The sequence below is a fragment of the Eleutherodactylus coqui genome, chromosome 2, assembly GCF_035609145.1.
Source record: "Eleutherodactylus coqui strain aEleCoq1 chromosome 2, aEleCoq1.hap1, whole genome shotgun sequence".
Taxonomy (NCBI): Eukaryota; Metazoa; Chordata; class Amphibia; order Anura; family Eleutherodactylidae; genus Eleutherodactylus; species Eleutherodactylus coqui.
Window position 1 is genome coordinate 286723343 of NC_089838.1, and position 26733 is coordinate 286750075.

General features: G+C 44.8%; 1 protein-coding gene across 2 annotated transcripts in view; it reads right to left on the reverse strand.

Annotated features, from left to right (window-relative positions):
* Positions 1 to 26733, reverse strand: part of TCF7L1 (transcription factor 7 like 1) — a 52427-nt gene that overhangs the window by 1986 nt on the left and 23708 nt on the right. The window contains exons 4-12 of one of the 2 annotated variants that reach the window (XM_066593169.1): positions 10879 to 10962; positions 5836 to 5968; positions 4791 to 4893; positions 4627 to 4710; positions 4380 to 4520; positions 1997 to 2156; positions 1801 to 1908; positions 1209 to 1264; positions 637 to 685 (exon numbers count right to left, since the gene is read on the reverse strand). In XM_066593169.1, coding sequence (XP_066449266.1) covers positions 640 to 685; positions 1209 to 1264; positions 1801 to 1908; positions 1997 to 2156; positions 4380 to 4520; positions 4627 to 4710; positions 4791 to 4893; positions 5836 to 5968; positions 10879 to 10962 — 915 coding nt within the window. In that variant the 3' untranslated portion in view covers positions 637 to 639. The remainder of the gene's footprint in view (positions 1 to 636; positions 686 to 1208; positions 1265 to 1800; positions 1909 to 1996; positions 2157 to 4379; positions 4521 to 4626; positions 4711 to 4790; positions 4894 to 5835; positions 5969 to 10878; positions 10963 to 26733) is intronic. The other variant, XM_066593168.1, reaches the window with a different exon arrangement.

Genomic DNA, 26733 nt, shown 5'->3' on the forward strand with positions numbered 1-26733 from the left:
GAGCCATACAGAAGTTATTCACTTACCCCCTCCGGTGCTGGCGTCCCCGTCTCCATGGCTCCGTCTAATTTCAGCGTCTAATCGCCCGATTAGACGCGCTTGCGCAGAAGGGTCTTCTCCCTTCTGGTCGGTCCGGGCACGAACGGTGTTCTGGCTCTGCCCCCTTCTACACGTCATCGCGTAGCTCCGCCCCATCACGCGTGCCGATTCCAGCCAATCAGGAGGCTGGAATCGGCAATGGACTGCACAGAGCCCACGGTGCACCATGGGAGAAGACCCGCGGTGCACCATGGGAGAAAACCGTGGTGCATCCCTGGGAAAGGACCGGCGGCCATCTTTGGAAGAAGTTTTATAAGTTGATGAAACGCTAGAATGGTGAGTAGAAACCTTCTTTACACGTGTACATTGTAATGTTTGATTTAGAAGGGGGACTGGGCAGAAAAAAAAGTCACTTTTGCCTCGGGACAACCCCTTTAAAGGTAATGGAGCTAGGAGCCACTCTCACCCACCCTCCACTTGTCAGCCACTGCTTCATAGGGCACCAATCCGACAAACTATATGTACAGCTAGACTAGTGGGATATACCCTTTTTGGATGTAGAGTTGCAGAAAGTAGAGCTTTAAATGCACACCATACCTTCTATTTCCTGGGACTGCTTTTCTCTCTTCCGCTTCTTTCTCTTGCCCTAAAACAATTATATCAAGTACATCCATTATTCAGTTATAGGAATACAATGCACACTACTATATACAACTGCTTCAGCATAATGTCACTAAAAATGAGTGGCAATACATCTAAAACTAGTTGATGGCTAAACAATCATTAACCCTTTCCAATCCAATTTGTATCCTGGTTTTCCTAGGGGGCTTACTCTTTTCTGCCATTATACAACGGCCTATCTGCTGGCTAAAGCCAGTACTGCATGAGGTGACACATTGGATAGGCTCTGACAGCAGAGAGGCTGGCAATATACAGTAAGAGAACCCCGACGGACGTCTTCCAACATCGGAGCTGTACAGCCTTAAATCATAATGTCTAAAGACTTCAGACAGTGGATTGGAAAGTGTTATGATTTCACTTTATGTACAATCATATTAGTTGAAAATCTGCTAATGTCAGATTTAGTCTGTCTATAAGCATCTTGGACTTTTTTTTTTTTTAAATAGGGGCAGAGAATGGTGCAGAATAAAAAAAAATAGGATACTCACCACTTTACGTGATCCTTCTGTCCAGTGCAGGAGCCCTTGTTTCTGCCACTCCGGTCCTGGAAGAAGATGCAGCGGTCACCTGCTGTTTACTGTGCACGTAACCACTTATCGGATCACAGGCTTCAGTGATTCTGACATGAATGGTACATGAGCGCTGAAGCCTGCGACAGGCTGAGCAGTCACATGCACAATGAATTGCACATGACAGTCACAGCTTCTTCTGGGATCGAAGGGGCAAGGACCAAGGCTCCTGCACTGGACTGGGGGTGTGTGTGTATTTTTTTTATTATACACCAACCCCCTCCCCCCCCCCAAAAAAAATTCTGTAATCCCAGAAAACTCCCGCAAGTCTACAACCTGGTTACAAAGAAACTAACTAACATATCAATCACTCAGTCTTGCTTTGGTGGCAGTTACACTTTCAGGGACGTAAGTTCACCTGAAAATCATGTCAAAAGTATAACACAACTAAGGAATTTGTCTTTTACTGCACTGAATTTGGACCCAGATGAATGGATGCCTACATTGGGGATGAGCAGCCATCAGATTCTAGATCAGTGACAGCAGCATTCAGATATGAGGGCGTACTTACATAGTTGTCTCTTGCAGACCACGTTGGGTAGAGCTGGGAGTGCAGCTGCCTTTCTTTCCTGGCTAGCTCATAGTACTTTGCCTGTTCTTCCCGGGATAACGAGTGCCACTGTGGAGAAAGGACATACAGACGATGGCTTAATAACTACAATATAGATATTCATATATTTAACCGACTGCAAGGATCAAGCACCTACCCGACGACCGAGGATCTGATTGATGGCTGCGCTCTCCTTTAGTGTGCACTCTGCTACAACCTTGGCTCTCATCTCTTTCATGTACAGCATAAAGGCATTCAACGGCTTTTTAATATGCGGCTTCTTCTCTTCCTCTTTCTTAACGGACATGCTGGATTTCCTGAAGGACGGGAACGTAAAAGAAAACCCAAAATGATGCATCACTGCAGAGTAACTTATTTCTCATAGCAGCTCACTCATGGACATATGTTTAGCAAAGGCACAAAATTCTACACCAATATTCACTTTAAAAAAAGTTTGTACCAGACTTCCAGTTATCCCCAGGCTAGGAGATATCGTGCTTATCAGTGAGTTTTTGAGATCGGGGGTGCCATGCCCCCTCTACATGCTATTACAGGGGTTGCTTTAACCCGCATAGGGACGTCAAAATTGAATGGAGCACTAGATGAGCACGTACGGTCAGCGCTCCATTAGTATCAAATGGACTGATGGAAATCCCCCACTGTAAATAGGGGATAACCAGAAATCTTGGTGCAACCATTAAATATGCAAGACTTATTAACCACAGTGAAAAGTGTCTGCAAGAGTGACTCTTGCTCTGGAGGACCTGGCATATCCTTACATTACACAGACAACCCTTTGATTTCATTTAGTATTGTGCAATGCTTCATATCCTTCAGTAGAGGGCACTGCAAGGACATTTAAAAAGGGTGAAAGACACTTAAAGTCCTTTTACAGAATGCCCCAGTGAAGCTTGCTCCTGTGCTGTTACACAGGAGCGAGTATCGCCTGCATATTTTAGAGTGCTGCCGGCATGGAGGGGAGGCAGCCTGGGAGCGCGCTCCTCCTGCCCGCCTCAATTCACGATAAGCAGCAGTCATTCTGAACTGAACGGTAGTCATTCAGTTTCTGCATGCATTTACATGGGAAGACCATTGCTCAAACTCCCACGGGAGTGATAATAGTCCCGTGTAAAAGGGCCTTTTCCTGATCCACTGCTGCACCTTCTCTTCCACCCTGGTTGTGACACAAACTCATGTGGTATAGAGTCCAACATCCCTCTCCCCTTTTGCCGGTGACATGTCTGCAGTTGGCTGACTGACACTTCAGTAACCAAACCAAGATTTTGACGAGGGTGTAGGTGTTAGTCTAGGGCACCACCTTGCCATCAGAGGGTCACACCCAACACCCAAGTTCCAATACAATGAGCGATTCTATGAGTTCCATCTTTTGTATTGCTCCACACCCCTCGTTCCTGGTTGACAATCCTCTACTCTGGGCACTAAATTCAGATGCCGTCCACATTGTTTTAATTATGGGGGCTGATCTGGAGGTCTGTTATGGAGGCTGTTCAGTGGGCCAGTGCAAAATCTGCAACAGGGTTCCCCAGCTACCATGTGTCATTTATAATACTTCTCTTGTGGCAGAGGGGCTTTTGGGCACCACCAGGCTTCATGGCCTGGTAAGACTACTATTTATGCACTCACTATAGCTACACCCCTGCCCAAAGAGGTTTCAGCAGCAAACTGGAGTTTTCCGGGGGAAATCGCCAGGATGGTCTGAGCCAAAAGGAGAAGAAAAGTAAAGTGAATCCCCTGATTAAATATTTCTGCTGCCTGTATCTGCTTCTTTTAAGAGGTGTTTAAATCTCTCTAATGAGAGAAGAAGGGGGTTTTCTTCTTTTTAAATTGACTTTAGGGTTGGGAGGGAGGGGAAAGCACAATTTTCCTAATTTGCCCAGGGCACAGATTCGCCTTCTCCCAAGCCCTGGCTGATGCAGAGACAAAGGCTCATTTTAATAACAGCACAACACAATCATGTCACCGACAATAGGCTGGGGAATAAAGCTCTATACCACAATTTGGTGTCAAAACTAGGCCAGAATGGGAGGTGCCTGCACCACCACTGAACCCAACCCATAGTTCAGGAAAGTTTCTATCCCTGGACAATCCTTTTAACACTTGCTGACAGGTTTCTGTACAGATGAGCACACGGGTCGTCATCTGAGACTAGTGAGGAGACTTATGAAAAAAAAAAACAAAAAAAAAAACGCACCCAAACATTATATTTATTATTCACTTTTGCTCCATTTCAGCTCGTTATGTGACCCATGACATTGAGTCTTATTGCAACATCCCATACTAGTTAGTCAGCCCAGTCCTGTATACAGGACAGGACCGATTACATACAATTTGAGGGCAGGTCATTGGCTGCAGCGGTCGCGTGGGTAAACAGGAACCAGACTACTGTAGCCAAAGTAAACACTGGCCAGGAGGATGGGAGCGGCAGCAGGGGACCAGCGTGTAGTGTGAGGTGAGTGTTTACATCATTCCATCCCACCAATGTTGAGGATATCAGACAAGCCCTTTAAAAATGGACTTACGAGTTGAGATTTGGACTGAGGTTTCCAGAGGACGGCTCCTGCTTTACAACTGGTGAGACAATGGCAGGGTGAGGGATCCCTGAGGTATGCAAGCCGTGGTGAGGGGGCACCATGTGTGGAGAGAAACGGCTGGACACCAAACTGGAGAATAAAAAGGCATTTTATTATTTATGTAAAGAACAGAAAAGTGAGCAAGTAAAAGAACAAAGATGATAAATGAGGGATACGAAACAGGGAAGTGCAATACCTGGACATTGAGGCATTCATTGCCAGTGCTGGATATGGGTGCCGGAATCCGCCAGGTGGGATGGAATACATGGGTTGGCCCTGTCTGAGACAAATGGCTACTATAAAACAAACTGTCCTGTAAGAACAGTACAAAAACATACCCAATACAGAGAAGACACTTACTGTGGAACTAGCCAGCCCAAGGGATGAGGGATCTGGCCTACAGCTCCAGGGGACAGCGGGTAGTATGGAGAAAGCTCCGACGGATGAGGCGGGCGTGGGATTCCTGTAAACAAGACAGCCTAGTAGATTATACTAAGCAAACAAAAAACACATTTCAATTGGCAATAATGTAGCAAAGTCTTCAACCGACTCTTCGGTTTCAGGACAAAAATAAATTCTGTCCCAAGACCAAAGGGGGGAAAGAATATTCCAAGATGGCCACTGCAATCTTCCAGCTACCTAGTGTGTACTTTGTGCTGTTCTGATTGGCCAGCACTAATCACGTGAGCAGTGCTGCCCAATCAGAGGGCAGTTATAATGCATTGGTAGTTTTAAGGGATTAGGTAGTCTGAAGACTGCATCAGCCATTTTGCACAACTGAAAACAAGTCCAGGAACCGGTGGATGAGAGGCATCAGTGCAGAAGACCAACAGCAGGTACAACTACTGCAAAATTTTGTCCTGAAACCAGAGGGTCCCTTTAAGGGTCTTTTACATGGCCAGATTTTAGTATCCGAATGTTGGGAAAATTTGATTATCTGCCCATGTAAAGGTGCTGCTAGTTACCCAACAAATGTCAAAGGCAGCACATCACTGTGTAAACTGTGTACTGCCAACGATAGAACTGTATGGCTGGGGGCGGAATTGCCAACAGAATGTCCGTAGCGGACATCCTGCTGCAGTTCAGCCATGGAATGCCTGCCTCCAAACACAGTTTTTTTGCAGGTTTTGTAGGGCGTTTCTTCGCAAATTTCTGTACAGAACTCATTGAGAGGGGCGAGTTCCACAGGGCAAACGGCGCTACAATTGACATATTGTAGACTTGTTGTGTGGGTTATTTCCGCAGCATGTGGCCAAGATTTTTAAAATCTTGTCCACGTTGCTGCTACTATAAATGCAGCAGAATTTCCGTGTGGAGGGGCCGCGCCGAAACTCTGCGGCAATTCCGCTACGTGTGAACTCAGCAATGAATGACTGCATTAATGTAAAAATAAGAGGGCACTTACCGGTCTTTGGATCTATTTCAGGTGACAAATGTCCAGGAGGGGTCACCGGTGAGAAGCGGTCGTTGCTGTAGGTGATGAGGGGAGTTAGAGGGTGCATGTGATGAGGGTGCTGGACAACTGGCACCTTGTTGGACTAAAATGGAGAAGGAGAAAAAAAAAGGTTTAAAATGGCAAGTTTCCACGTAACTGTAGTCACCATCTACATTTTGTATACCCATATATAATTCTGCATGGTCGGCTCGGAAAACTAAATGCATGCAATGCTGTTCTATACGTTCGAAGATTTCCCTAGCATTACTGGGATGTACGATCCAGACTATCCTGCCCCGACTGTCAAAACCGTGCAAAGATATAAATCTCCAAGACAGATTTACTTTTATGGAGTCTGAGAAAACTGACAACCAATACGGCAAATGCCCATATAGTGCGTTTTAACAGCGATCTTTACAGGCAGAAGTTAGTAAAAGGAAGGAATAAAACAAGTCTATGACAAACAAACGTAATCTAGTCCATCTGCAGGACTTTTTCCTCCCTTACTGGAGCCCCATTAAGGTTCAATTAGTATTTAGGAGGCAGACACGGAGCAGATCGGGCCTCACCCTTAAACCATTCTTCTACCCCCTCTCATACATTAAGTAGCAGCTCAGCTCTTTGCTGAAAGACTTAATGCATAAAGAATAGCCAGGAATCCAGGTGCTAATACAGGTATACAAAGGAGGAACAAAAGAGGCCTGCTGTGTGACGAGAAACACAATTTACACGCACAGATGCCAGCATGAGGGAGCGTGTAAAGTTATGCAAGCATGCGTGTGTGTGTGTGCATGACGTGCAGCAAGACCAAGCATGCATACATGTCAGTCCTGTCACTACATTAGCGTACATGCTCAGCCTCAGCTATACATCATTCTGCCGCTCGCTTCACAAGCATCCATCATTTTCTGACAACTGATTTATATCCAGCATTGTCGTTTCGCTGGCTATAATTAAAAAATACTTTCCTCATCATCTAAATAATGAACTGTCTACACAAACATGGCTGAAAGCGGCCGCAGTTATTATGAATGGGGCCGCTGATCGGGACGTTAGGAAAAACATTTCCCATTGTGAGCCTTCATTAACATTCTGTAATTCGATCACATAAAGCCCGTTTAATTTGATCCTTAGAGTGGAAATTCACTTAAATCTGTCTTCTTGCACGCAACGCATTACCACAACCGAAAGGCTCAAACTGCTTCGGTCAGCGACTATAGGACGTGACATACAATTAACAAGTCTCACAAATGTATTTTCACTTTAAAATTTTGGGCACACGGTACGCAAAAAAACCCCAAAAAAACCTATTGATTTCAGTGGGTTTGTTCACCTGTGCGGATTTTACCTGCGCGTTTCGCTTGTGCAGAATAAAAATAAATACAGCAAGCTCTATTTTCCTGGTCCCCATAGAAGTCAATGGGAGGGGGGGGGCAAATGCACACATAATACGCAAGGAGATGTGCGATATGCTATGTAATTCTGCTGGAGAAAAAGTACATCTGGAACTCATTGGACTAATTAGCCATTCTAAATCAGTACGTCTGTTTGCCGCAAGCAAATAAACATGCCTTGTGGGTGCAAAGAGTACAGTAAATTACGTCAATGTGCGTGCAAAAAAGCATAGTTCACTCTGTAAAGGAGGCCTTAAGACCCATTTACATGCAACGAATATTGCTCAAAATTCGTTCAGACAACAGAAAATGAGTTTACAAGTCACATGTAAACGTGGGCATTGTGCGCTTTTTGTGTGGACGATGATTTTAAGGTGGATTTTAAAATTCATCCTTCAGCTAATGAGAGATAAAAGTATCTGTATCGGAGGTCATGCTGTTATCTCCACGGGAATCTGCAGATAACATTGTAATCTGCCAGCAGCCATGAAAAGAATAATGCAACTGGGGGTGTGATTAATGAAATGCTGGCTCTGCAAACAGCTCCTGGAGGCACTTTTACATGCAAATAAAAATGATAAAGTGTTAATGGCCATTAACACTTTATGCAAATAGATCGCAAACTCTTGCCGTTTGAAAGATTTTTGCGTGTCAACGGGCCTTTAGCCCAGTTAAAAAAAACAAAAAAACAAAACGCAGTGGTGTCCCATAGTCCAGACTTTATACATGCATTTTCCATTATCAGAAGATCCCATACATAGAATATCCTCTAAAGAGTAACTACATCGTTAATCAGACAGAGTAATCACCTGTAAGTGCTTTCATCTACAATATAACAAGTTGATCGGCGCTTACGCAACACAAACTTTATACTGGACGAGAATCGCCAGAAACATTGGCTGCGCATCCTATTTAAATGGGGGGGGGGAATAGAGAGAGAACATGTGCCGCTGACAAACGGGGATTTGTATCCTTGTATAAAGCATCTGATCAGCTGAAATCAAAGCAAACACCAATGATCGGTACGAAAATGGTAAAGCTGATCATTGGTCCGTGTAAAAAGCCCTTTAAGCTTGATTCGCATCACTACTTGCGGCGCTTCACATACAAGTCCAAAAAATCTAATACGGTCATCTTTTTTGTATTAAAAAACTTAATTCCATGCTTTTGCCGCAAAGCGATTTCGTGGTAAAAGAAAAATGTCATGAACAAATGCCAGCTGCACGTTATCAAATGCGCTGAGGGCTCGCCCCAGTGTATTATGGCTGCGTATTACGCAAATATTTTCTACGAGCATAATACGCAGTACTGAACCCCCACAGGGGTCAGAAACGCTCTTTTCTCTTTAGGGAGAGCAACTATATACTAGTCTGGCTTTGCTTTTGATTCCCAGTCATTGTAACAAGACTTGTATAAAAAGTCCCACTTTGACTCGAAGGAATGCTGCCTTTCAATAGGTGGCACTGTGGAGGATTTATTCCATCTCCCTTATTTGAACCCCCACAGACATGCATTGGGGTATTTAAATGGGCATTTTTCGCACCGCAGCACGTCCCATTTTGATCCGTATTACAGGCTTAAATAGCTCATGCAAATCTGTGAGAGCGGTAAAACTATGCAATGACTACGCAAAATACATGCGTATTCACACGGGAAGGAAGGAAGGAGAAATCTCCCACACATTCTGTGTTTCACGTCTTTTTGCGCACCTGCGTGATTACTGTGTATTTATGCGTACAAAAAAGAAGCTGAAGTCTGCAGGGAATACGCATATTTTGGTTTACGTAAAGACGCGGTGTATTACACGACTGAAATGCGATATGCTTGTATGAGTGAGCCCCAACTGTTATTGTGGCTTTTTCATTAGGTGTGTTTTTAGGTCCATGGCGTTTATTCAATACCACAGCAAGCCGTAGGTCAAAAGACGGACCAAAGAAAAAAAATAACACATCACAAAAACCCATACTTCTTCAGTATTTAGTTAGTGGCAGTACACATAGCAGATGTGCGCCTTTAATGGAGACCTCCTACGGCCATTGAGGAAAAGTAGTTATAATTTATATTACATACAGTGGTCACGGAAATGTAGGCCGGGACCAACTCTTATGAAAGCTGTCTAAAAGAAAATCTGTTGCCCATAGCAACCAATCACAGCGCAGCTTTCATTTTACCTCAGCAGTATAAGAAGTGAAAGCTGCGCTGTGATTGGTTGATATGGGCAACAGAGACAGATCTTCTCTCAGACAGTTTTCATCTGTGTGGTGCCGGCCTACTTTTCCATGGGCGCCCTGCATATATTATACACACTGGATACCATTTTATGGAATACCAGAGTCTTTTTTGTACCCCAATGTTTACCAGCGTGACAGAGACAAGAGGACACTTGGCCTGGTAATGGCCCCTACGGATGTGCTTCACGTGTGTACACACTATACGAGCACCACAGAAAGCGGCGCGCTCGTCCTTGATGAGCCATTACATAGACGGGCCGCACTGTCCACCTAACGTGAGCAAGAGTCAATAGGTTCACAGAAGGGGAAAATCTCAGTGTCCATATCGCACAAATCCAGCCCGCCACCTCATTTTACGCGGCCCACGAGGTACACTGCGTGTAAAACCTGAAGCACATTTCCCATGCAGCGCCGCAGCAGCCGGTCTTGTAAGTCTGAGAGGAGTCCCTGCAAACCACGATGGAGCCTTCTTCCCATCCACTCATCCTCTGACGCAGCATCCCCATAACAGAGTGGAGGTGGAACCGCAGTGCACAGCTGTCGCTGTTGTCTTCCCTGGTTCAGGGGGCTCCTACTTAAATGGGGGGGGGGGGGGGGGGGGGGGGGGGGAGAATTACCTACCTACTAGCTGCACCTACTTAACCCCCCCATATTATCTACCTAATGGGGGTGCTACCTACCTCTACCCCCCCCCCCCCCCCCAAGTGTCTCTTACTATGCAGGGCACTGTTAGCAATGAAAGCCGCCACCAAATACATTGAGTGGCGTGATAACGAGTGCGTGTTCTAGTTTTATAATGGCCGGACTACTTAGCAGCACCGCTCAATGCATTCAGCAGCGACACTGGGGAAGTGACGGGGAAGGTAAGCATAACACTTACATCCCCAGACTCAGTGGGTCACCTAGTTTCAGCCCATAGAGCTAAAAAGTAGGCAAGTCTTTTAGGCCTAATGCACACAGGCGTATTGGGAATACGGAGCAGGCGTCCGCCTCCGGATTCCACAGCAAATACTGCCCATAGCATGCAAAAGAATAAAATGGAAGCCATCCGATCCACGGCCCGTCCGCAGCTGACACTGTGGACGGGCCGTGGAATCTGCGTCATTACCTAGCGACAGCACAAATCGGTACTGCGCATGTGCCGAACCAGCACATCCGCAGCACAGATCCAGACAAGTAAGCAAGGGGCTCTGAACGGGTCGGATTCTGCAGCGGGATTCCGCATGTGGAATCCATCCCAGCCATTTGCATTCGGCCTAAAGGAGCAGTTATATTTATACAGTCTTACAATAACAGACGGACCTTTGAAGACAAGTATAACGCCGATATGGCCCTCGGTGAAAAGCAGTTGACACTCCTGGTATACTCCATACTAAGGCAATACTCACCAAGTGTGCGGGTGATGGCGACCTGGCATCCTTCAAGCCAGCTGTACTGGGGGCATCTAGGAGCGGCCATTTCATTTGCAAATACTGTAAAGAGGAAAAAAAGTTTGGGTCATTTTAAAAACGTGAGCAATAAAAAGAAAAAAAAAATTACACAATAATGTACAGATACACCCAAAGGGTACTCCATGTGCAACTCAACGTTCCTGTAAATAATTGGTGTAGTTGTATTCAAGACCATCTAGATGGCGCCGTTTTAGCTGGCTATAAAAGAAAAAGTTGCTAAAAATACTAAGAGTGCATGACGGCAGCGGTACATGCAGACACCCTCGCATGCAAGAATACATATACGTACATTAAAGACACTCCTAAGGAGTTTTGCACACGCCAAAGGGATAGGAAGCTGTACGCACCCTACTGTATGAAGTCAGAGTACAGTACGGGCCTGAAAACTTCTACGTGTGCCATAGGTCATACAAGTTACAAGCACGCATGTCTTTTTAAAGCACGATTTAGAAGTAGAATCATGTAACCAGGTACTTCTTAGAAGATTATGATGTTTGTGGGGGGTAAGTGATCATAAATGTATTATACGGACACTTTCCACATTTTCCGTGCCCTGTTCCCTTAACTTTTTAGCAATATTTTACTACGAGCCGATAACACCGAGTGAGTGCCCCCTTTCGCACACAGAACTTTTGGAAAAAAGTTTTCACAGAGGGAGAAAAAAAAAAAATTAAATATTGTCAAAAGAAAAAAAATGAGGTAATGATAGAGTCCATTTGTCAAATTAGCTGCCTGTAAAGCACTCAGCTCACAGTCTATGGAGGAAATCTGAGCCGTCCTCCTCCCACAGATGCGCCAGTGCTGGGGAGGATTTAGGGATTTGGTGTTGGGCAGGGGGGTAAGCAGGAAACTGCCTGCATGGGCAGATATAAATCCTGGAGGATCCCGGGAATGTTTACATGGGAGAACGAAAACTGGGGCAGTAAAACCAACAGAGAGCAAGACAAGGTCCAGCTGTGAGATTCCACTTCATACTAAGTGACTGGAGACCTTGTTCTCCTCTCAGCAGCCACCACATAACAGCCTCCTTCCAGCACAAACTGCTAACGTTTATTAACCTTTCCATGCTTGCGAGGACTGGAAGAAAAATACTTCGCAAAGAAGGGCCCATGCCCAGCGAAGACGAGGCACACAGTGCCAGGCCTGTCCCCACCCCAACCACTGCTGTGTGGGTGTTTTGGGGGAGGGTAATGGGTTCTGCAAGTCTGCAGAGTGCCTGGAATCCAGCAGGAAATGTCCTTATTGTTCCCGATGACAATTTCCAGAACTCAAGCAGACAAATGGCATTGTCGCGGCCCCCCATCAGACCCCCTCCGACATACACCCCCTCCGACTCACAGCAGCTTTCCTATTTTTAAACCCTCTTCCATACAGACAGATAAGCCCGTATCTCAAGAAACGGAAGGGGCAAAAAAATGCTTCATGGAATAGTTCCTGTGATAAAGGAATAGTTGTTCTTGTCCTCTCGCAACACAACGGCCGTGTCTACAAATGAGTACAGCTGAGCAAATTTGCTGTAGAGGTTTTGTTTCGAGATGCCAGCTGTTTGTACGCAACAGATTTGGCGCCGCAGATACTGGGAGGGTACGTTCGTACGTAGCAGAAATGATGCAGATTTTCCACAATGGAAAAAACCTGCACCAAAATCCGCATCAAACCAGATTTCACTTTTTAATTGAAGGGGTGATGTCTGCTGCACAGCCGCATCACAAACCACATCAGATTCCGCAGCAATTTTGATGCAGCTTTTCCCATTGTGGAAAATAGGACCCATTTCCGCTTTGTGCGAATGTACATTTTCCAGATTATGGATACCAAGAACTAGGGCTAGACGCGACCTTGTAGCTGTGGGGCCCAGGACTTGCATATGGTATCGGCCTGGGGGTTATGTTGGTGCGGCTCCACGTATCTGCAGGTGGTGCTGGCTCCTCACAGGTACCTGCTGATGGCAACTTAGCAGGCCTGGGACCTTGAACGGGTCCAGACTTTGGCCTAGAAGCTCCTTCCCTGGAACGGAGCCCGCCCATAAAGCCGATAACAAGCAGTCCGGTTCAAAGAAGTGGCCGCACCCGCTCTTTACATGCGGAACAGTAACTTATTCCAACCGGTAGAGCAACAGGCACTGGAACTGGAGTTGGAGTAAGCAAGTGGCTCGGAAGTGGAGCTCCAGTGGTAACTTTCTGCTCCTTTCCGGCACTCACAATCTCCACTGGAATTGTAATCAATCCAATACAGTAGCCTACGAAGACTACTTTTCATTTGCAACTTTCTTGTACCCACTCCATAAATAAAAAAAAATAAAATCTTGTTATTTGTATAGCGCCAACCTATTCCACAGCGCTTTTAATTTGTTTATACACCCACCAAGCTGGGTACTAATTTTACAATCCTCAGAAAGATGGAAGGTTGAGTCAACCTTGACCCGGCTACCTAAACCATGTAGAGCTTGAACTTGCAACCTTCAGGTCATGAGCGAGAGCCGCATTTCTGCTGCCTTAGCACTCTGCCGCACATGGGGCTCTGTCTGCTCACCTGAACAGCTAGCGCCTCAACGACTGCACCACAAGATGGTGCACCTACTTCCACCCGCGAGCCACCTGCGTATACTCCATGTTAATGATGGCTTTTTATGGTGCGATGTACAAACCTAATACGAAATACTTCAGCCACGTAGCTGGTATCACTACTCACTGGCATCTACGCCATTTGAAAACAAGGCGCTCCACCGTTTCTCTCCTGCTCTCCCGATACTTGTACTCATTCTCGGTCATACCAAATAATTGCTGCATCTACGGCCAGTTATTTAATACCCTACGGCGGCCGAGGAGCCAACCCATGTGTGGCATTGATAGATGTAGCATAGATAATTGTCACTTCCTCGTGCTACCAGGATGAGTTATCCGTTTTCCATAGAATTACCATTTGCTTTGTGTATTAACGTTACTAGTTGAAGCCAAGTGCATTAATATTCAACAGGTTGCCAACTCAAGGATACTTTCCCGTTGTCAAATTATAACCTAGATCTTGGAACAGGTATAGCAGGGCCGAGATTGTCATATGGCACAACTAACGGCGAGTTGTTGCAATGTACCAGGTCCACTCTGCTGTATGCACTGACCTCAAAAGTAATGCATAGAACTTATTGAGCGCACACAAGAATCCATCTAGGGTGTGCCAAAAATGCAAGCAGTGCAAACTCGCCAGTAGAAAAAAAAAAAAAGTATGTAAATATTAAGTGAAACGGCAAACAAAGCTCGATACATCTGCACGTTTTTCCCTGGTGCTCCGGTGGATATTTGCACACAGGAACCAGCAGTGCTCGGTGCGTAAACAGACACAGCTATACAGACAGTAACATGCAGACAGATTTCTTAATGCCGAATTGTTTTCTTTGCTATAGCCTGCAGGAATGCTTCCCCTCCCACCCTCCCCCTCTATCCCCTGCTCTCTGCCCGCCTCCTCACCCCCACCCCCCATCAGTGGCACAGTCTCCCAGTCACTGCTGCCCTGGGGATGTTTACTTTGGCTGGGCCTAGACCTATAGCTGTGGAAAAAGGAGAGTGAGGGAGACTCAGGGAGGAGATGCAGTTACACAAAGCTGCTATATGCTGCTAAGTCTTCCTAAAACTTATAATGTGTGTACTCCCTAGAGGGCCATCCCAGGGCAGACCGCGAAAGGAAAGTAGTGCCATCACCAGCCACAACGTAGGTTGTAACCTTCACCAGCAAACTTCTCAACTCTGCGCAGAGGACAGACCACCGGGAAGGAACTCTGGCTTTCATAGTTGAGCTATATTTCAGGCCCACGGGTTGGCTATTTGGTGGATTCTTTGGAGAGGCCTTATTGACCAGACATGGCGATAGGTCTCAAAGTGAAGGTTTGTGGTTAGATTTTAGATTCTAGACTCCTCATCGGGACACTTCAGAAGATGTCTCTTTGAACTGTGGCCTCCTTCCTAGCGCCATGGCTTTTTTTGGTTCAGAGCTTTGGATTTCTAAGCAGTTTTGACAGGTCTCCTACTGAAATTCTAACCCTACTGCCTATAATCTGTGGCAGTCTCCGTTTACTGTACCCCAACTAATACATCTTATGACCTATCAGAAAATGTTAAGAAGGTGAACCTTAAAAAGGTGTTCGGGATCTTTACTATTGATGACCATACTCAGCAGAGGTCATCCATTGTTGATTGGTGGGAGTCCGCCACTTGGGATTCCCACCAGCCAATTGCCAAACCAGCTGTCAGTGCTGTCCATATTGCAGCAGCCCAGTTTGGTATCGCAGGTGCAGTAACAAGCATTGTTGATGGTGCCACCTGCTTTTAGTGCTGTCCACACAGACAGCAGGCTTAGCAATCAGCTGATTGGTGGAAGTCCTGAGCAGTGGATCCCCACCAATCATCTATTGATTACCTATTCTAAGAATAGGACATCAATAGTAAAAATCCCAGACAACCCCTTTAAGCTGGCCATACTTTATTTCATATGGATGTTTTCTGAACTACTTGTTGTTATTCATGGTTGCTCTGTGAAGGTTGACCATGACGGCAATGCCATAAGTTAAAAAAAGACAGCTCAGAAAAAAAGGACCATGATCTGTGACCTAGTTTCGACTTCCATTGATTGGATACAATCTGTTTTTAGACATGAGCAACTTTTCAACTATAAAACACCTAACGACTACCGAAGGGAGAAAAAAAAAAAAGATACAATATGGTGGATCAGCTTTTCAACAGATATCTGCCATTGATAATCATCTATAATGAGCTTTCCTGTCACTCACTAAAGAGGTCTAGGGGCACATGACAAGAACATTATTTACAAGTCACTGGTCAGACCACACATGGAATTGGGCACCGGTACTCAAGGAGGACATAACAGAGCTTGAACGAGTTCAAAGACTGGCAAGTTAAGTAATAAATGGAATGGGTGGACTACAATTGGGGTTCAGTATAGAAAACAAAAAAGACTGCTGAGGAGCGACCCAATAACTATAAATATATATGATGGGACAATACAGAGATCTCTTCCATCATCCATTCATACCCAGGACTATGACAGTAACAAGGGGGCGCTATCTACGTCTAGAGGAAAGAAGGTTTCCATACACATATAGAGGGGGTTCTTTACTGTAAGAGCAGTAAAACTATGGAACTCTGCCTGACAACGTGGTGATGGCAAATTCGACAAAAGAGTTCAAGAGGGGCCTGGATACCTTTCTTGAGCGATACAATATTATAGGTCATCAACAATAATATTAACGACTTCAGAAGGGTCGGGATTCAGGGATTATTCCAATTGCCATATTGGATTCTGGAAGGATTTTTTTTTTTCCTTTAAATGGTGAAAATTGGCTTCTACCTTTTGGGTTTTTTCGCCTTCCTCTGGATCAATATGGAGGGGGAGAGGAATAGGCCGTACAGGATGGACATATGTCTTTTTAGCCTTACATACCATTACAAAACGGCACCAAAAGAATGAAAAGTGGAAGTAGTCTTAAGTAGTCTTCAGGAAAAAAAAGCATTTTGGCCATTCATAATCTCTAGTGCATGGCCAGTTTTAGCAGTAGGATTGCGATTGAGCCAGCCCCCCCCCCATCCCCTCATATTTTCGAATGTGATTGGCTACAGAAACAACGAGATTACACCTACTATTCATAACGAAGGATGCAAACAAGCAACTGGGCAATTTTACTTCCCTCAAATGCTCTGCAAATCCATGCCTTCACCTGAATGCCAAGATTACACAGTAGGTTTGGTACGAGTAACTGATGATGGAACCATAGAGTCATGTCGCAACTGTCGTAACTGCCAAACTGACCTTGGCAACATAGAACAGCACCCAGGTTGTCCAGTCCCACCATTTTTCTTGGGGTAAGCACCATCCGTTTTAGTATTGAAAGGAATCCTTGCTCAATTGTAAAAGGCAAACGATTGCCCACCAGCTTTCGGCTTCATACGGTTCTCTACGGAAGTAATGTGTGGTATAGCATACCAATTGCTCTCCAATAGAAGAAAGTAACACATTCATATCCCGGAGACAGAAGGACCGAAAGTGAAAACCTTATGCACATTAATCTGACCACAGCTCCATACATATGGGACCTGGGAATGCTCCAAGCAGTCGTAAGGATTCAGTCTGAAACGCAAAGTAAAGAGTCCGAAATCAATAGCTGGGGGTGGGGGGTGGGGGTCACAGGCTAACTGTAATACAGGCACTGAAATAACTTCTAGAAATGTTCTCATCTATTTTTCCCCAAGCTATAAAAAGCAGTGTACTCTTGGTACAAGCCAAGTGAAAGGTGGCGGGGCTGTATTTGGGATTGCAGACAGCCTTCCCCTGACCCCACTCATGGTGATGTTTCCTCCGGCAGAGCCTTTGATGCGGCTTACAGAGCGCTGGATGAAAGAACTGGGTAGAGAGGGGGAGTCCCCAAATCTGGCAAAGAGACAAAATTACAAACAGGGAACCCCAGACCCCTCCTTACAGCTCAAATAGACAAGGGCAGTGTTAACCCTCACTCTAGCAGGACCTGAAGGGTGTTTGCACGCGGCTATAAAAACCAAGAAACTGCAGCGTGGATTAAGGAGGTGACTAAAGACGGAAGTTTCTCTTCTCTTAACTCCATTTATCATGCAGCAGAATAAAAAAAAATATATATAATTATTGCCCCGTCTAAGCAGCCAGGCTATCGAAAGACTTTAGAATTATTCAATAGGACTTCTAGAAGAGACCCATGAGGATTACATTGCCTCATCCAGCTCATGTTCCGAGATCCTCCAGAAACATTACTGGCCAATATCACTTATTTGGATTATTTAGGTTGCATGCACCTTTTAAGCCACAAAACATTTCTTCATGTGGACCAAAAAGTTTTTTGTTTTTTTTAGGACTGACCAGAGTTTTGGAATCTACAATCTGGTGTGACTAGCGGCCAACCTCTCACATCATTGATACACCTAGTAGCCACTTTATCAGAGATCCCGATCTAGTAGAAAATTGGACCTCCTTTGGCCTTCAGAACATCAGCAATTTGGCATGGAAAAGATTCTGCTAGAGGTTAAAATCCTTCTGCAGAAATAACGACCCACGTGGACAAGAAGCTTCTAGCAGTTGACGCAAGTTAGTTGGATACACTGACATGTTCTGAATAGCTGACAGGAGAGGTTCATCGATTCAGGTTGCTTGGGCCAAATGCTGACCTCCCATCAGCATGGTGCAACATAAATCTGGATTCATTGGACAGGAGACGTCTCCACTTCTCAAGGATCTAATTATTTGCGCCCTTTTGCTCACTTGAGTCTCATCTTTGTGCTCTTAGACAGCTATGATACTGGAACTGGTTGTCTGCATTTATAGCCCATCCATGCCATGAATGACAAGTTGTGCATTCAGACATATTTGTTAGAGCACCAACATTCCATCAGAACAATTCTTCACATCCTCCTTTGACCCCTTCTGTCCATGAGTTGTTTAGGTCCACAGGATCCCCTATCACACCATTCTTGGTATACTCTTCACTGTTGCACCTGAAAACCCCACAAGGTTGACCGTTTGATATCCTAGCCCTGGCTAGTCTTGTCCAGATGACCAGGCCTCATAAGTTACCCAGATTGCGGGATTTTCCCCCCATTCTAGTGTGGATACACACCGAAATTGATCTATTGAAAAGTTTGCTAAATTTTATGCTGCGCTCCAGGAGGGATCACAAGTCTAATTTCTTTACAGGAAAGCTCAACTCGTGAAAGAGCCTCCATCTCTAATAAAGTGGCCAGTGTATGCCAGTCAGTAACCGCAGTCACCGTAATTGAGATTATACTGAGCTGTAACTATTGTGCCTCTTTATTAAGAGTCCAGGACAATGCATCCTTTCCCAGTGAATTGGGTTTTGTACCTGAATGAACATGTCTAAATCCGTGAGAGACCAACAATGCACATGAGGTCATTTGGGTCTTTCACTTCAAGGGTCAGTGCATATAGCGCCTCAGCCCTGCATTCCCAGGAAAGCAATGTGAAGTAGTAATGGGAGGGTGGGATAGTGACACAGGGTTTAGGCCTAATGGTCTAGTTGTATATCCCCCTACTTCAGTTTCCTCCCGCCCCTCTCCCATCTTAACAAAGAAAACAAGGTGAGCAAACAAAGCTCATTCCAGAGGGATTACACCTTGCACAAAGATTAGTGTACCCCCCACCCAACACTGCCATGCAGAAGTGGATGCTCATCTTAAAGTCACATACACCCACCAACTAAAACATGGGCAGCTAATAGTCATACCGAGAGAGATTTACTTTGCTCTTGGTAGACATTTTGATCAAATTCTGAGAATCAGTTTACCCGTGCAAGATGACCTCCTTAGATGAGACCCTATACTAGAAAGCTTGCCTCTCATTGGGCCTCCAAAATAAACTGAGGGCAGGTAGGACCTAGCTACATTATATTCTGCTAATTAAAGTCAGCCTTGGACAAACGGTAGGAGGGTACGTCCAAGATGGAGGCAGTCACATCCTAAATATACAAATGTAAAAAAAAAAAAAATTAGATTGAATGGTGGCACTTTTTTCTTGGCTCTTACTGTTGAGTTTTATTTCCTTTTGCATTATAGCATGCACCTACATACATTTCACTTTGCTTTGGATGTGCTGTCCAACTTTGATTTATGCACTTGTACGTAAGTGTAAGCTACGAAAGATTGTGGTCATCTTTGACACTCCTTATGTAGAATGATGGAAGGAAACGGTGTTGACAATTCAACTACACTTCAAAAGCAGGTGTTTTCCTGCACAAAAAGGCATGTGCCCAACATCTGTAACTGGGCTGCAGGCAAAGGGCCTGCTGCCATCCCAGTTATCCAGGTCAGTCATAATGGAGGAACCGGTCACAAGTTTGGGAAGAATCAAGTCACCTGGCTTAGCCTGGATGTTGGCCAAGGAGTTCCCAAACTTTCCTTCTGCAGTCGGCCAAAAAGTTTCTCCCTAGTGGGACTGGGCGCTCAGAACTCCGGATCAGGCCAAATAGGGTCAACCAGTGCCCTGGTCCGGAAGTGGGCCAGGCTGCATGGAGTACGGCAGAGTGTGTCGGTCACCATTGTATAATTGGCTCAAGATGCCATACTACAGTAACTTAACACAAGGTCATGCTTAGTCTAGTTCATGTAAGCTTATGGAGATGGTGTAACGTTGGGCGAAGGAAACGAAGGAATCAGGTGATACCCATTCCTTTTCGTCTCCGATGTCCCTCACTTGCTTCCTGCCTAGCACCCAACGAATCCTTAGGATTCAGCATATGCCCTACCCAAGGCCATGGCCAGGAGATATTCCCTGCTGCAATGCTGCTCCTCAGAGCACATAAACCTCTTCTCTGTTGATTCACCAAAGGTTCCGCCCTCTTAAAGGCACAGTATTTTTTACAACAATTAACCAATCTTCTTAACCCATCCATTACACTGACAAGAATAGAGGATACTATAGTTACAACTGAAGACTCCCAACAACATATTCCAATATGGTGGATACAAATTATGTATAGTATATATCCAAGCATCCCCAATTTCCATGTCTGCATGCCCATAATTCCTGCACATCAACCTATTATAGGATCAATACACAAACAGCATTCACATGTACTGCACTTGACTATGCAAAGTGTCATCTGGTCCTGCTATGTGATAGTGCCTCATTAAAACAACTTGGACCAGGGGAAAAGCAAACAAAAGAAAGCATACTATTACAAGTTTTTGCTGTAGCCCAACCCAAAACTTTGGTTTCATAGCTCCATCAGATTCAATTATCTGCACGATCAATGTTTAAAAGGGAAACTCCACTATGGAGACTAGGAAGACAAACATTTTACAAACACCAATTATAGAACAGATCACAGTCCTAAAACTTCTGGACCTAGCCTTGAACATTCTATGGAATACTGGCATATCCTGGTGACATTATATTGACCAAGTCGCCCTGGAGTCAGAAAAGCCAGGGAGCGACAGCACTATGACGAAGTGATCCCATCCCATGAATAAACAGTCTCATGTAACCAGTCGACCCACATTCACAAATTTGTCCTAAGGGGACGTAGCTTCTCATACAAGTAACACCAATGCTTTCCTAGAGTCACAGGAGGAGTCAGCTATCAGGACAGTGTCCGAATCTCAGAAATTCATTCATAGTGGTGTACACCATGAACATCCAACTGGTTCACTTGGACTAGTGGTGTGCAGCCATAATTAAATCTGTAGGAGTGCATTCCATTTGAAACCTCCGTTGCCGAATTCTGCTAAGAAAAGGCTAGACATTAAACAGACGCCATTATAGTCAATGAGGTCCGTTCTCTTCCATTTGGCCAGTGGGTGCCATTTTCCTGCTCTCATATTGAAGCAGAAAAACTGTACCAATAGCGCTAGGGGAAAGTAACCCCATCAGACAAGTCTAAAGCCTTACATACTTGGCCATAATGGCAACTCTGAAAAATGTATGGAGCCATAGTACAGGACTTATTGGGCCTATACTGTACCATGTTCTGTAGGACTACTTCAGAGGTGAATAGTTCTGTAATATGAAGCTGTATCTAAGAGGTTTAATATATGCCTATGAACCACCACTGTTCGAGTTTTTTTTGTTTGAACAGTGTAGTTTAAAGTATATCTATTCTCAAAAACCTATCTGGACATGCAATTTCATGTAACGGCCTGCAACATTCAGGCTGCAATAACTCAGCCAGCTCAGCGGAGTGTACACAAATTGGCTCTATTTCGTTGTATCACTAGGAACCCATTATTTATACCTCAGAAGAACGGGCTTTGGCAATACTGACAAGTTATCTACAAAACACATGCCTATAGGTCAACTAGTTCATAAAGTGGTGATAACACTGTAGATGGTAGATTTCTTGGTCATTTAACAAGTAGTACACTGAGGTTCATGTGGGGCTATGAAAAGTAGTCTTGAAAAAGTAGACCGTGGATTTTATTATTTGTAGACTTTTTGATTCTTATGGATTGGTTCATGCCCTTTGCTGAAAAGTACTAGAGTGTGCAAATTCAGAACATGGGTTTCTGTCTTCCAGATCCCCATAATGTGGTTTTCTAGCTCTAGACTCTACAGTATCCCTTGAATCAGAGGAGCCACTACAGTGGTGTGTTTTGTGACAATGGCTAGCCATAGTTCAGGGAAATGGCCAGCAGAGAAGGGATGTTCTCTGCTGTGGGTGCCTTTTTAAGCTCCACCTGTGTAGGGCTTGTCAAAAAGTGGTAGGAACCTCTCATAATTGGCTCTCAGTTTGGATAGAGTGGCCGTGCTAAAAAAAAACCATCTGAAGTAGTGGTCAGGTCCTGACCACGAAGCACGAAAGGGCAAGAGATGGACCTTGTGCTGGTATATGCACTTTGTGTAAAGTTTTGGTTACAAGGCCCAATTATACAGAGGCCACTGTATAGGTTTAGTAAGAGGCTACATGGACATGTATTACTTTTAGTTTTTCTGTACTGTGTTGAGATCACACACTGTGCTGAAATGTTCCTATATACCAGCAATAAAGCTGGCATATGCCAGATTTAAAGAGCAACTTGGTTGTGGAAGTGGATTTTCTCCATGTGCCAACTGTCTTCTGGCGGACAATGGCAGTCCAGAAACGTGATTAATCTCCCAGATGTCACACCCTCTGAACAAAAACATCCTTGAGGGCAATCTTGCTTATAGAAGTTGCATTCAGGCTTATTTTTTTTTTCTCAGGAATAGGAGCAGATATAAATATGGGACATTTCAGAAGACGCAGGCATTCTTCGGAGATGGATGAGACAGATATCAGCATCGTCCAGCGTGCAAAACCCATGTGACAGCGGCAGCAGTTATAAGTATTTTAATAGTATGAATGATGACGTTCATGTTCCAAGAACAGCGTGCAAACATCAGCTTTTTTGACTTTATGGAATGACACCCATCGACATTCATCATCAGTTGAGCAAGATCTGTAGTGCGCAAATACATACGTTTGTGGGTGCAACAGCTCAAAGAAGGCCGAATGTCATGTACGCACCAACCACTCCAACAGAATGATTGTGCAAGTAGTTACGGGGGACCGCCGATTGACTATGGAAGAGATTACCCGTAAAGTCGGCATTTCCGTAGGATCTGTGCATATCATTCTGCATGAAACACCTGAAGACGCAAAAAATTTCCACCAGGCGGGTAGCATAAATGCTGACCGATGATCACAAGGCTGCACATGTGGCAATGAGTCAGGCGATTTTGACATGTAATGAATGGGGTCTTCATTCACAATTGTCACAATGGATGGGACGTGGATTCCCTTTTCAATCCTGAAGTCAAACATCAGTCGGGGTGATGGAAGCCAACTGGCTCATCGCCACCAAAGAAAAAAAAAACAAAACAGGCATTTTCCAGTAGGCAAAACAGACTCAAACAAGAGTTTGCAGTGGCCATGGCGTCAAGGTTGGGAAAAACGTACACATCAAGATGGAGATTATGTTGAGAAGCTACAATACTCTCAGCTTTCGGGGGTACGGCTTTTTAAATTTTTTGTAATTTTTTTTTTTTTTTAGAGACCGTAGAACTTGAATGCACCTCATACAGGTGGCTCTATAAGTATGGAGTCCATTGAAAGCAACCAACATTGACAACAAGGCCAAAATATTAATTTGAGCCCCTCCATCGTATAAAACAGTTCTCAAAGCTAAATTGGAAGGAGATTAATCTAATATGGTGAGGGCAAAAAAAAAAAAAAAAAAATTGTAAAAAGTTTTAAAAAGGACAATTTCATAAATGTATTAAATCGTGTTCCTGACATACGTCTCTGTAGAGCGTTTCTGCACCATGATCTAATCCTTTCACTAATCTGCCTGCAACATGTCTTAAAACAATTTACAGGCAAATACAAAGATGCTATCTAGGTCCAATTCATGTTTCATTGGGATCCTCCTTTTCTGTGCTCCGTCAAGTTTCTCCTCTGGAAATAAAACATGTCTTGGAGATGAAATATCTGCAGAATTCCTAGAGCTGGAAAAGGACAGAACGCAGCTGCAGAGAAGAAAAAGGAGGGAGAGGGAAATGGCACAAGGAGATCGAAATGAAGGAAATAAACCAGGGGGGAAAAGAAGGAAAAAAAAAAAAAAAAAGTCCGAGAGACAATAAGCTCAAAGCTGTCACAGCTGCAGCAGAGCTCACAATCTAGTAGCCGTAGTGTCCGTCACAGGCGGCTCACCTTAAGGGAAGAACCTATACTCATCATCTCCATTCTTACTCCCAAAATCACTTCGCCCCTCTTTTGCCTCACTTGTATCCCATCCTCCATATTGCTCCCCTCCCTCCTCTCCTGACAGCAGGACAAGCTGTTTAGGATTTCTCATGCAAGTTTTTTTTCTTTTTCTCCCTTCTTAAAAACAGCTGCAAATCCAGTTATAGGGAGGAATGTGCAGGCTGAGTTCATGGGGGCCCTAGCTTTGGGAGGGGGCAGCAGGGCAACACGCGTTAGGAGCAAGGAAACCATGGAAGTGGGTCAAAATACGGACTTTAACCCATTCTGTATTAGGGGAGAATGCAAACTTACTTTTGTCTAAAAGTTTTAAAGAAAGGGAAACTTTGAAGGTAAAACAAGAGTTGACAAATCCCTCGATGCAGAGGCCATTTTGAATCAGCCTTGTAGATGTACAAGGAGGCCTTCTAAATGCAAGGCGCACAGAGCGTTAAATGATATGCACGATTCTCTGTACAATCCAATGGGTTATTGCAATCAAGGGGTTATAGGTCAATCAGGCCTTTGGCTTGAGTTCCCATGGAAACAAGGCCTATTCACCAGAGAAGCAGACACTTCTTCGTAGAGACACAATAGGAACCATTAGTAAAAAGGAAGAAATGGAGAGAGAGAGCAAGAGAGAGCGAGAGTGCACGCAAGGGAGGGCGAGGAATGCTCCGCCCGAGGAGAGTTCATTTTAGTTTCTAGAATGTAGCCAATACTTTGTAACAAGTTCAGAGAACACAAGCCAGGCCAATCGTATATTTGAAAATCTGCATAGTATACAAACAAGGCTCCGCCGTAGTTGGTGCACCATGGGGGTAACGCACACGGGGCACATTTTCTGCAGCAATATCCACATGCAGATTTTGTCCTAGATTGGCAGCGGATTTCACTCTACGCATTATAAAAAGGCGATATCCATGGGGAAAATCCAAAAATTTGACATACTACAGATTCCAAAAATCCACAATGTAGTTTACGGGTGGGAAAATAACTTTTGCATTTACACAAGATTTGTTAAAATCTCATATACTCATCACAAAAACCTATGTGGAATATATTTTGGGTGGTTTTACAAAGACATCGATGGTGGCATCCATTGTCAGTCTCCTTGTAGGCGTTAGTCACTCTTTATAATTCTTCCATATCCAGAATTTGCATACCAGATAAAATCGCCACTGGAAACTAGACGCTATGTACTAAAGTCATGCAAAAACGTCCTGGAGGAACAAAGATGGCTGCACCAGCTTCTGACTACCTGATGCACACTGTGTAGAATATGCCTAAGGCCTCTTTTGCCGCGACCATCTGAAGCACAGGATTCCAAAGCCTCTGTTCAGATGGATGGTTTTCCGGTGCAACCCCCCCCCCCCCCCCCCAAAAAAAAACGGCCAGCTGGAAAAGATAGGACGTGTCCTATCTTTTGCCGCAATACGTAGCCAGTTCCCATAGCCTATGAGAGCTGTCAGAAAAGGGGAGGGAGGTGGGAGTTTAGCAGCAGGTCGCATTGCCAAAGTCCCTTCCCCTTGCCGGCAGCTCCCATAGGCTGGGGAGAGAGGGGAAGAAAATTAGCATGACAAACGCTGCCATAGTCCCTCCCTTTGCCAGAAGCTTCCATAGGCTTCTATGGGAGCTTCTATTGCCGCGATCAGCCGGCAAAGGGAGGGGGGAGAGACTTTAGCAGCGCTGGCTGTCTGAATGGGCGAGAGAACGGAAGATTTAGTCGAAACTTGGTCCCGACTTTCTCTACTTCATGCAATTTTCGGCCGCAATGAGGGTGACCAGAAACGCTTGGATCGTCAGAGCCCTAAGACATACACGCTGCTATGACTGGCCAGTGCTACACAGGTGTAGTGTCTTAAGACTAATGATGCATATAATACACAGTGTGCATCCGATAGTCCGAGAAGCTGGAGCAGCCATCTTTGTTTCTCCAGGCCCGGAGAGTCACTTTAATACATCAAGCCTGCTTGTTTTAATTGAAAGGCAAGACTCTGTTCACATGTATGTCAGAGGCTCAAATCCAGGATGAAATACCAGACTATGTGGTGCAGCATGCTGCACCACTTCATCCAAGAAAAGGACTCCCAACTTGCCAGATAGACCCTAGTGCAGTCTGTGGGGTAGGTTTGGGGTTGTCCAAGTCAAGCATGTGCAAATTCGCAGCATGTTCTATATTACTGAAAGAAGCCCATACGCAATGTAATTGCTAAGCAAAGACGCAGTCATGCACAGTACAATTTTGCTGCCATACGCAGAGTTATGGCTGGGCTCGCGGCTGGAATCTGCTGCGGGCCTCCGCAAGTGGATTCTGCTTACGGCCGTGTGAGTCCGACCTAATAGGGGCGTCAAACAGTGCGAGGAACATCGTCACTTGCAAAGAAAAGGAAAAAAAAAAAGTTTAGGTTAGCATGCAAGTGATTGAAAACAAATGTTCCTGTTTAGCCGGAAATGGGCATACAGGTCAATATATAGGCACAAATCACAATTTGTCCTATGAACCAACCATCTACCTGCCCCATCGTGGAACCTAGTCTTTCACCAAA